The sequence below is a fragment of the Carassius carassius genome, chromosome 2 (assembly GCF_963082965.1).
Source record: "Carassius carassius chromosome 2, fCarCar2.1, whole genome shotgun sequence".
Lineage (NCBI taxonomy): Eukaryota > Metazoa > Chordata > Actinopteri > Cypriniformes > Cyprinidae > Carassius > Carassius carassius.
The window spans coordinates 31,326,840-31,338,915 of record NC_081756.1 but is presented as its reverse complement, the minus strand read 5'-3'; the positions used below and the strand labels follow the sequence as shown (position 1 = coordinate 31,338,915).

General features: G+C 41.0%; 1 protein-coding gene across 1 annotated transcript in view; it reads right to left on the bottom strand.

The window, feature by feature from the left end:
• Positions 1-3,002: 3,002 nt before the first annotated feature.
• Positions 3,003-12,076, bottom strand: part of LOC132108139 (USP6 N-terminal-like protein) — a 42,926-nt gene continuing 33,852 nt past the window's right edge. Inside the window, exons 12-14 of the mRNA XM_059514713.1 lie at positions 5,737-5,836; positions 5,363-5,515; positions 3,003-4,347 (exon numbers count right to left, since the gene is read on the bottom strand). Of these exons, the coding sequence (XP_059370696.1) occupies positions 3,602-4,347; positions 5,363-5,515; positions 5,737-5,836 (999 nt within the window). The 3' untranslated portion in view covers positions 3,003-3,601. The remainder of the gene's footprint in view (positions 4,348-5,362; positions 5,516-5,736; positions 5,837-12,076) is intronic.

Here is a 12,076-nt window from a genome sequence, read left to right as displayed (position 1 = left end):
TTTTCGATATTTCTTCATAAACAGAGGCTTTCCTCTTAAAGTCCCGTTACTGCCATAAGAGTTTTGTCCAAATCCTTATTTCAAGCCTGTTATGTGATAAGCAGACAGTGGAAGAGTTAATCGATTTGTTTTTCACGTTTTGGACTCTTGTTTATTGCAAAAGAGCGAAGAAGACAAATAACAGAAATGAAGCATCGCTGTTTTCTGGTTTTGTCTCGTGTCTCTCGCGCTGGTATTCACGAGCTGTTTCACAGACGAAAAAAAAGACTGCAAACATCGTGTGGTGCCATCTTAAATGCTTGTGTTGAGTGATTTTAATTAGTCTTAAGTCCTTTGTGTGTTGGTGTTCTCGTCTATGAAAGAAAACTGAAATATTTTCCTCAGCAAGCAGCATCAACGCACTTGTCCGACCGCATTCCAGGGTAACATCCTGGTCTTCATCTGACGGATAGAGGGAGCTGTTACCTTTCTGTGTGCACAGCCACAGTGCTGAATGCTCCTTCATACACTTTACACTTACGTTTACAACGAACAAGCTCATAAAGGACGCTACACTAGTTTAGACGCATTACTAATGAGTCAGTATCCTAATGGCTCTGAAAATTAGTGCAGAGGCCAAGTGAGTTATGCTTCCTTCAGACACTGCTGTTCATTAGAGAAATAAGTCATTTATGTAATGATTTGGGCTATAAAACATTAGGTACAGTTTATAAAAGTATCCACACTGTTGTGGGCAAATACATAACAGTCTTCTAATATTAACTTGAATACTTTTAATCAGGTGATCGTTTTTGATACCATATTATTATTTTTTTTATAATGTAATTTTTTATAATGTAAGCATAACTTCATTATATGTCGAAAATCTAAATTCTTGAGTCAGATCTTGGTTTTAACTGAAACACTTAAATATGTATATATATATATATATATATATATATATATATTTTTTTTTTTTTGTCATTAACTTACATCAAACATATGCGTATTCATTGTATTACTAAACTATGAATAAATTATCCCTGCATAACAGGCTGAAATATTTATTTATGAATATATTTTATTTATAAATATGTGGTATTTAAAGTGCATGAATAAAATGGTGTATTTCAGATCATTTTAGATAATTCACATCATCACTAAAATTGACCGATTCCAAATTAAAAATATAGCAGTTATTTTTATGAAAATATTAATTGTAAGACTGTAATAACCTTCTTAGATATAACAAATCATACAGTCTTATTGTGTACAATATATACAGTATCCTAATCACAGATTTGGGTTTCACTTTATTTTGATGGTCCCTTTAACACATTCTGTTGACTATAAGTAACGTTGCACCTACATGTCTACTAACTCTAATTAGAGTATTAGTAGAGCATTAGTAGACTGGTAGGGTTAGAATAAGTTGACATGTACTTGCAAAGTAATTTATAGTCAGTACAATGTCTGTTGGGAGACCATGACAATAAAGCGTTAGCAGATATTAAGCAAACAGTCTACTAATACTCTGATGAGAGTTACTGTAGGTGCAACATTACTTTTTGTCAACAAAATGTTCAAAAGGGACCATCAAAATAAGGTGTTAACCAAGTTTGTTCATCTTAGAATTTATATAAATGAATAGACTATCTCTTTATATGTTTAAGTCTGTTTTAAGCATGTAGGCATGATGCTATTTACAGCAGTTTCAGTTTTAAACCATGCCTAAATCTCTACCAGAAGAATTTTCTGTGTCCTGCCGAGAGCAGGAAACAAACATGAAAGATACAGGTAGTCTGATGATGCTAGCAAATATCCCACTGAATGTTGAATCTCTTGTGTGTTCTCACTGAGAAAGAAATCTAAATCATTGCTGTTCTATAGCTAACCAGAAGACTTTCCCATTACAAAATACAAATGTTGAATCATAAGAACTTTAGTTGAGAATATGACAAGGAACTTAAACGTGGCGTGAAGTGCGAACGATAGCGAATCAGAAAAGATCTATTGAAAACAAACGGTGTGTATACAGAGCCCTCTTGTGGTCACACGGAGCATTGCCTTGATTTGTTGTGTCTTATGTATTTCTAAATAAATCTGCACAGTCCAAGGAAGATTAGAAAACTTCTATTTATGCAAATCTAATTTAAACATAGAATAACAATGTAAATAGGTATAGCCCATATTTACTATATACATACTGAATAAAACCAAAGCCTTTTGGTTGGAGTTCTCAAAACTCCTTAAAAAGGAATATACACTGTCCATAACTCAAATACTGCAATGATAACCATGACATTACAGAGGCATCTGACAGAGTCCATACTGTAACAGAATTTAAAACCATCAATGTCTTAATACAATGGCATAATAGCAATACAGTGCTCAACTTAGAGTTTACACTGTTATTCTGAGAGACAATAAAAGTGCTTGAAAACATGCCTAGATAACCTGTTTAAAGATGTGTTAAGTAATTAATTTATAATTACCTGTTAAGAATACTTATTTTCACTGTTTCTAAGCTATTCTCTTTTAGATTAAAATTGTACTGGTTTACACATAGTAATAAAATCATGGTTTGGCAAAACAATTTGCATGTAACCTCAAAGCAGAATCTGTCAAACCAGTTGAAATTGTAAACCTGAAGCACGGCCTAGACACAGCTTTCTAAGACCAGTTAACTGTTTATAAAAAGTAAACCTATGCTAGATGCGGCCATCAGAAAGCAAATCTGATATTTAAGTAATTTATACAAATACAGCATTAGGATAAGCATTAAAATAAAATACTCAAAAAATCTAAATGTACAAAATGTTTACAGAAATGAAAAACAAGTACAAATACCAAATGTACAGAAGGTTGTGTTTAGAATCAACCAGAAAAATATTGTTTAATCTTATTAAAAGCCATGTTTAATATTGCCATCAGCTGGGAAGTTAAATCACAAAGACACTGCAGCTGTCTCAATGAAACTGTGCCAAATCATTTTGAGACAAACTTACTCTGACAGATTCCATTAAACTATTATGTGATTTTTTTTCTGTCAGAATAATAAATATTTGCTTGTAGACAAATTTGGCATCCTACCATAAAGCTGGTATCAATAAACAATTCACATCACAAACGGAGCCTACTTTGATCATGACCATTCAAATTACCACAGACTACATCTCTCTACCTTCTAATCAGAAAGGATAAGCTACTGTATTATTTAACACGGAGTGGTTTGTGATATTAACAAATAATTACAATATTCTGTCAAGCCATAGCATATTAACTGATGGTTGATTTGAATTTGAATGTGGAAAATTGCTTTAATGAAAATCAGTCACATTGCATAGCGTGGTTCAAAACATATCTTTTCATTACAGCTATCACCTTTTCATTAAATTTGGAGACAGAAATTGCAAAGACATCAGTGGTGTTGTGGTGTAATTGAGTGGCGGTCCTGTACAAACCCGAAGAGTGTGAGAGGAAAGTTGCAAGGCAGTTGTTCATAAAACAATTGGCTTATGAGCGGAGTTGTGTATTAAGCAGTGAGCCAGCTCACTTTTGTTATGAAAACTTTATCTCTGTCATATGCGACAGGCAGCTTTAATAAAAGTCAGTTGGCAGCTTAAAATGTCTCTGATTTGGGCATGTGCCGGCTGGAATGAGGTGGGTGCTGAAACAGAGGGTCTGAATGCACTGTGGGGATTCGTTTGGCAGGTAACTCCGACAGCTCACGCGCTGTTGAGGAGATCTCACATGATATGGAGAGTCTCCCTGAAAAACTGTCCATATTTTGACTTTCAACATCCCCATAATTTTCAGAACTGGAAACACCAAAAGGCTGCATTGAAACAGATTTGAAATTGTGTGAGGGTAAATCACCCGCCACACTGCCTCCTGCTGTCTCTGAAGTGTCCTGCTCGAAGTTCTGAGATGTTTGTGAAGGCTTCTTATCATCCTCAATTGGAGGTGAAGTGGGGTCATACATCTCTCGTTGGTTGTGGGTCTCATTAAGCTCAGGTCCAGGAGGTTCATATGGAGGAGGCCATTCTCCGCCGTCCTCAGGGGTTCCTATCATTCCATCAGGTGTGAGGGGAATCTGGCTGTGCACTAGAATGGGGTCGGGTGAGGGGAGGGGAGACATGCTGTCAGTCCCTCCGTCTTTGTAAGGCTTCTTTTCCTGTGAAAGGCTGTCATCCAGCGTGATGGACTCCTGCTGTAGAGAGATGAGCAGAAAGGCAGGTGGCCGTTTGATGAGCTGGGCTTTGTTGGGCGTATCTTTTGAGGGGCTCGGTTTGGGGCGTTTGACCGGAGTCAGAGCTACAGGCAGCTCCAGACCCAGAGGCTTCCGTGGAAACTCATCAGGCTTAGCTGTGAATACAGAAATAATGAATTCGACTGGACTGAGAATGTAGGTGACCTTACATGAACTCATTAGCTGTGGCCAAAAATATATAATTTATGCTTTGAGGTGGATGGAGCACTGCACATGTTTTAATATTTAAATATACAGTATGAGTAATGAAATAATGAGTATTTTACTGTTAAAATGATCAACTATAATTGGCCATTCTATGACACAGGTGCTCTTTGGACTTGATTTTAGAATTAATTTCAGAACAAGTTTATTAGGTAAACAATTTGTTGTTAATAAATTGCTATCACAAAAAATACTGCATTTTAATAATGTTGTGATATGTTTATGCCTTGTCTTAAGAAAGGTACGACAGTTAATTTGACACTTCTGTTGTATAATAATATATGTTTATAAGAAAGAGAATTTAATAGCAAGAAGTCTCTAATGTTTATCAAATTATTTGAAAAAATAAAAATAAAATTAATAGTATTATTGTGAAATATTATTGCAATTTGAAATAACTGTTTTCTATTATTATGTTTTAAAACATAATTTATCCCTTTCATGCAAAACTGACTTTTTAGCAGCCATTACTCCAGTCTCACACGATTCTTCAGAAATCATTATATTATGCTGATTTTGGTGCATGGGAAACTATTATTAACAGTGAAAACAGTTGAGCTAGTTTTTTTTTCAGGATTCATAGTAAGCTACAAATAACATCATGTATTTAAAAATTAAAATCTTTTGTAACATTATAAATGTCATTACTGTTACTTTTGATCGAATGTGTCCTTGTTGAATAAAAGTATTCCTTAAAAAAAGGTATTGTATCATTCGATATTATCTTATAAAATTATGTCAACTAAAATAAAAAAAATATTTAAGTAATTTCATATGCATATGTGGGATACAAAAGGGCTGTTTCATAGAATGATTCACAGTGAGATTTCCTAAATGACTGAAGAATTCACAAGCATACAGCTTCATTTAGTAACATACAGTATCATGCAAATAAAATGGCTGAACCTGGTGGAGGGAGGTCAAGCTTCATTTTGTGAAGTTCAGACATGGAAACCTTAAGTTGCTCTATGACAATGTCATCATTGAGGTAGATGGACTCTCCTATCTTCTCCTGCAGGAACTCTCTCAGGTCCTCCAGAGACATCTTAAGCAGTCGTTCTGAACATGATCAACTTCAGTTAGTGATTTTTACACTGAAGAATCTAAAGTCAATAGATTTCTATAATGTGCTGAGAGGGTTTCATTTATGCCAAGGCAATCAAGCCTATTAGCTTTTGAGTTAAACGGCACTATGAGGCTGTCATTATACATGGTGTAGATTTAATAAATTATTGGATTAAATTATTGTTAATTTCAGTATTGTAAAAAGAGGAACTCACTTTTGTGGAGCTGAAGGATGGTGTAAGCCATGGCTGTCAGAACTTTCTCACCCTCTAGGATGAAGATGTCCCACAGACGTAAGGTCAGAGTGAATGGGGTCTGGAAAAGGTGACAAATCCGTAGATAAACTAAAACCGACTGCTCAGCACAAAGGTCCTCATAGCATAAAGGAAAACATAAATGTGTAGAATATTTTCTACTGTAGATTTAAACCAGGGCCTCTGCTGGTCTAAAGCTAATGTCCCTCAGCGAGAATGCTGCCAGGCCACAAGCACAGCTCTGAAACTGAGCTGGACAAAATTGTGCAGTGCTGACAGTGTCTGCTCTCTTTCCTCCTCAGCCAAACCCACAGGATTGTGTGTATGCGCAGAGTAAACATTGAAACACCCTTGTCTGCCTGCTAATTGCACACTGCTCCCTCTTTCAAGAGTTACTGACAAAGAAAGAGTGAGGAAGAAGAACTTTTAAACTATTTAAACTACTGGAAACTATTTACCATGCCTTCATCCTTTATTTTACCACTTTTTACTTTTTATGGATTTATATATATATATATATATATATATATATATATATATATATATATATATATATATATATATATATATATATATATATATATATATATATATATATATTCAATACCTTTAATACTGTATAATAATATGAATAAAGATATTAATTATTATGTAAAAATAGGTAAAATAAGGCTGAATAATTTAAGTTTATTTATAATTATATTATATAATAGCAATTACAAAGACATTTTTAATTTTACAAAACATATAAATTACTTATGTATGAAGAAGACCTTTTAAAGAATGTAGAGATCTAAACAACATTTGGACCTTAATGACTTATGGGGGGAATTTCAAAATATTTATATTTTTCAAAATAACTTCTTTTGAGTTAAACAGAAAAAAAGAAAGCTATACATGTTTGGGGCGACATGAAGATGAGTAATATCAGAATTTTCATTTTTGGCATTTATATTTTTCAGCTAACCCAGTGGACATACATACATAATTTACATTACAAATGAAAACATTCTCACACACAAAAAAAAATAACAATTTTGGATGGCCTATATATATATAATATATATATATATATATATATATATATATATATATATATATATATATATATATATATTAGGTGTCACACACCTGGACTCATTTTGTGTGTTTTTGCCCCTGTGACCCAGTTTCTGTCTTCCGTGTCTGGTTTGATTAGTTTCCAGGTGTGTCTCTTCATTTCCCCATGTGTTCCATGTCCCTGTTAATTTAGTCATGCCATCCACCTGTGTTTCCCCAATTATCCCTTCTACTTTAGCCTTGTCCTTGCAGTTCTGTTTTGTCGGGTCTACTCGTCTAAATGTCAACTTGTCTACTTGTCACCTGTTACTTGCCTCTTGCCACCTGTTATTTACGACTTACCTTGTTTATGTTTTATTTAATAAATCCTTGTTTTGTTTATCCCTCGGCTCCGTGTTCCTTCCAGCAGCATAAGCCGTGACAGAAGACCCGACCTGAAAAAGTTAAAAACTGCGTGTTTTCCCTCCGTTTTGTTTTCCGTTTTTTTTCACAGTCTTTTTTCTTTCCGTAGTGTTTCATGGATCCCCTCTATCGCCCCGAATACCTCCTCCTCCTGCTGGAGCAGGAGGGACTGTCTCTCAAGGACCATACCAGACGGTTTCTCTGGCTAGCTAATGCCACCAGCTACCCCGGACCACGCGCTGTCGGGAGGATTTCGCCGCCTTTATAGAGTGGAATCTGGTGAGAAATGGGTCACCTCTCACGGTCGGCCCAATGGAGGATCTCGCCAGGTCCACTCTGGACCCAGAGCCCAGCCTACAATCTCCCCGCGGTACGGGGCATAAGCCCGAGCCCACCGATGATGGAGAGCCAGAGAGCAACCCGTCAGACCAGGTGCGAGAGCCGGCGACACTGCCCACCACGAGGGAGCAAAACGTGGAGCGCCAATTGGGTCAAAATGAGGGGGTTTCCAATGCACCTATGCCAGATCCTCCTGTAAGCCCAGGACGGGCTCCTGATCCTCTGTTAAGCCCAGGAAGGGCTCCTGATCTTCCGTTAAGCCCAGGACGGGCTCCTGATCCTCCTGTAAGCCCAGGACGGGCTCCTGATCCTCTGTTAAGCCCAGGAAGGGCTCCTGATTCCCCGTTAAGCCCAGGACGGGCTCCTGTTCCCCCGTTAAGCCCAGGACGGGCTCCTGATCCTCCTGTAAGCCCAGGACGGGCTCCTGATCCTCTGTTAAGCCCAGGAAGGGCTCCTGATTCCCCGTTAAGCCCAGGACGGGCTCCTGTTCCCCCGTTAAGCCCAGGACGGGCTCCTGATCCTCCTGTAAGCCCAGGACGGGCTCCTGATCCTCTGTTAAGCCCAGGAAGGGCTCCTGATTCCCCGTTAAGCCCAGGACGGGCTCCTGTTCCCCCGTTAAGCCCAGGACGGGCTCCTGATCCTCCTGTAAGCCCAGGACGGGCTCCTGATCCTCTGTTAAGCCCAGGAAGGGCTCCTGATTCCCCGTTAAGCCCAGGACGGGCTCCTGTTCCCCCGTTAAGCCCAGGACGGGCTCCTGTTCCCCCGTTAAGCCCAGGACGGGCTCCTGAACCCCCGTTAAGCCCAGGACGGGCTCCTGAACCCCCGTTAAGCCCAGGACGGGCTCCTGAACCCCCGTTAAGCCCAGGAAGGGCTCCTGATCTTCCGTTAAGCCCAGGACGGGCTCCTGATCCCCCGTTAAGCCGAGGACGGGCTCCTGAACCCCCGTTAAGCCCAGGACGGGCTCCTGAACCCCCGTTAAGCCCAGGAAGGGCTCCTGATCTTCCGTTAAGCCCAGGACGGGCTCCTGATCCCCCGTTAAGCCGAGGACGAGCTCCTGAACCCCCGTTAAGCCCAGGACGGGCTCCTGAACCCCCGTTAAGCCCAGGACGGGCTCCTGAACCCCCGTTAAGCCCAGGACGGGCTCCTGAACCCCCGTTAAGCCCAGGACGGGCTCCTGATCCTCCGTTAAGCCCAGGACGGGCTCCTGATCCTCCGTTAAGCCCAGGAAGGGCTCCAGCCCCAGAGCTTACTCCAATGCCTGCTCCTCCAAAATTCCCACCCTCCCACCCACTCCTGCCTCCTCCTCCGCTGTCGTCTGGCTGCCCCTCTGCTCGCCCTCAGCCTACCATCATTGTGGTGCGAGCTCAGTGGGACCGCCATCCTCCAGCGACGCCTTGGTCGGCGTCTCCCTCACCTCCGCCTCCAGCCTCTGAGGCCTGGACTCCGCCTCGGCCCGTTGACCCGTCGGCTCCACCATGGCTCCTAGCTCCTTCCTCTCCGCCGTGGCCCGGCAGTCCGCAGGCTCTGCCTGGCTCCCTCGTCCCTCCGGCTCCGCCTTGGTCTGGCGTCGTCCATCCTATGCCTCGGGACTCCACTCCTCCGGCTTCGCCTCATCCCTCCGTCCCTCCGGCTCCGTCAGGCTCCTTCATCCCCTCGGCTACACCTCAGTCCTCGGTCACTCTGGCCTCACCGCGGCCTTCCGGATCCACATCGCCGCGTCAGTCACCAGAGCCATCTGTTCCGCCTAGGACCTCCGGCTCCTCCCCGTCACCCTGGCTCTTCGGCTCTCCGTCTCCGCCTCGGGCTCCTCCTCCACTTGCTCCGTTGCCGTGGGTCGAGTCCCTGGAGTCAGTGACCATTCCTCCTCCATGGCTCCTTCCACCGTCGGCCCCACCTTGGGCCGTTATGGCTGTGGCCTGGGTCCTGCTGGGTACCTCCTGCTTCACATCCTTCCTGTCTCCTCCCTGGCTCCTCCCTCCGTCATCTCCTCCTTGGCTCCTTCCTCTGTAGTCCCTGTCTGCTGGCCCCCTCCTGGGAGGCTGTCCTCCACCGGAACCTCCTCCCAAGTTCCCACCCACGCCTCCCTTTGTTGTTTCTACGGTGCGAGGACGCACCTACCGGGAGGGGGGAGTACTGTCACACACCTGGACTCATTTTGTGTGTTTTTGCCCCTGTGACCCAGTTTCTGTCTTCCGTGTCTGGTTTGATTAGTTTCCAGGTGTGTCTCTTCATTTCCCCATGTGTTCCATGTCCCTGTTAATTTAGTCATGCCATCCACCTGTGTTTCCCCAATTATCCCTTCTACTTTAGCCTTGTCCTTGCAGTTCTGTTTTGTCGGGTCTACTCGTCTAAATGTCTACTTGTCACCTGTTACTTGCCACTTGCCTCTTGCCACCTGTTATTTACGACTTACCTTGTTTATGTTTTATTTAATAAATCCTTGTTTTGTTTATCCCTCGGCTCCGTGTTCCTTCCAGCAGCATAAGCCGTGACATTAGGGGTGTAGCGGTTCACAAAATTCACGGTTCGGTTCGATACGATACACTGGTGTCACGGTTCGGTACGTTTTAGATACAACAAAAAGAAAAAATTGGCAGATAAATTTCCTTGATTTGTAAAAAATGTTTTATTTATTAAAACTAACAAAGTATGTTTTTTTTTTTTTTACATTGAACAATGATGGAGCTATTCTTTACCCATCTTCTATAGTGTTTTCTTAGCAGCATACTGTATAAAACAAAAACAGCTCCTTATAAAAAAAAATGAAAATGTTATATTAGTTATGAACAAATACAAAGATGTAACTTTTTATATGGAACTCTATAACTCTTTATATTGAGTGTGTTTTTACTCAATTGCTTCTCTATAGGGCTTATGTTTTTTGGAACAAAGCAGGAATTACGGTCTGTCTGAAATGGGCTCGTGAAGGAATATTGTAACGGGGCTCAATTACATTAAGCATGTTCTTAAAACCTACGTTTACCACTACAGAGTAAGGCGCTCGCTCACTCAGTACGCGCTGAAGGCTCGTTGCAAAATGGCTAATGCGTTTAACAGACCAGAAATAGAAGATCCTCCAATAACCAACAGGTCTGGTGTTTGGGTGCACTTTGGATTCCCTGTAAGCTATAATGTAAGCTATAATGATGATAGAATCAATGGTAAATAGTAAGGTCTCATATCCGCGGCTATAACATAAATGTAGCCTACCAATCGCCGTGGTGATGTCTTTTGCCCTGTTTGAATCCGTTGGAAATGTCTGTCTAAATGCTGCGGGGATAGTTGGTGCGCGTATGTTTCTCCTTTTTTCCGTCTTTTCCCAGATACTGACACACTAAGGTGATGTCGGCGTAAATGAGTTGACATGTTTCAAGTATTCCCGCTGGTGTTTTTTTTTTTTTTTATTCCCGCTGGTGTACCCTGCGACATATTGTTGTTTTTTATTCACCACTCTCTTGCCATCACCATTATAGCTTACAGGGAATCCAAAGTGCACCCAAACACCAGACCTGTTGGTTATTGGAGGATCTTCTATTTCTGGTCTGTTAAACGCATTGGCCATTTTGCAACGAGCCTTCAGCGTGTATTACTGAGTGAGCGAGCGCCTGACTGAGTAGCCTAACATAAACATAAGTTGGTGTTTTTTTCTTCTTCGGGGGTGTCAGGGGCATTGCCTGTTACGTCGTTTGGGTTATTGGGCTACCTTGTTGAACGCATATCATTATTTTTCAAAAACAATTTTTATTTTCCAAATATAATTAATTAGTCCAACGAACCGTTCGGTCCATAATGCGTACCGCGTACCGAACCGAAAGCCTCGTACCGAACGGTTCAATACGAATACGCGTATTGTTACACCCCTAATATATATATATATATATATATACAGTATATGCCTAGTCTATTTAAATAAACTAGTGAGAGTGTGAAAAGTGTGTTATATGTGAAGAAACACCCAATGAAAAAAAAGCTAGCAGAGACGGTCACACTGTATATTATAGTTTCTCCAGATAAGCAGTTTCTTTACTTAAAGGTGCCTCTTACAATGATCAGTGCTTGGCTTCAGACTCTTCTGTATCTAGACCTGATCTTTTATATTAAACTCTTATCGGTGCTTTGCGGATGACATCCATTCCCAGTTCCCGCTAAGTCAAAATCTCTGCCTGAATAAACCTGAATGTCCACTCAACACCTCAAGATAAAGTTTTTAGCTGAACAAGTCTGAGCACGTCTAACTGCCAGCATCTCTTCATATAAACACTTGAGCAGATCCAGAAGTGCTTCATCCCTCGATGGTTGAACATAATCACAGTTACAGAACAGCTGACTCAACAATTATATTCAAAGAAAGCCAAAACTCCACCTTCATTCAGCTCATGAATCACCACTTTTAGGATTGTCTGCAGTGACCTGAAGCAACACTATAAAACACACAGTTGATGTATCATTTCTTTGGCTTTGAGATCTAAGCTAAGCATATGATTGATCATGATTGATACCT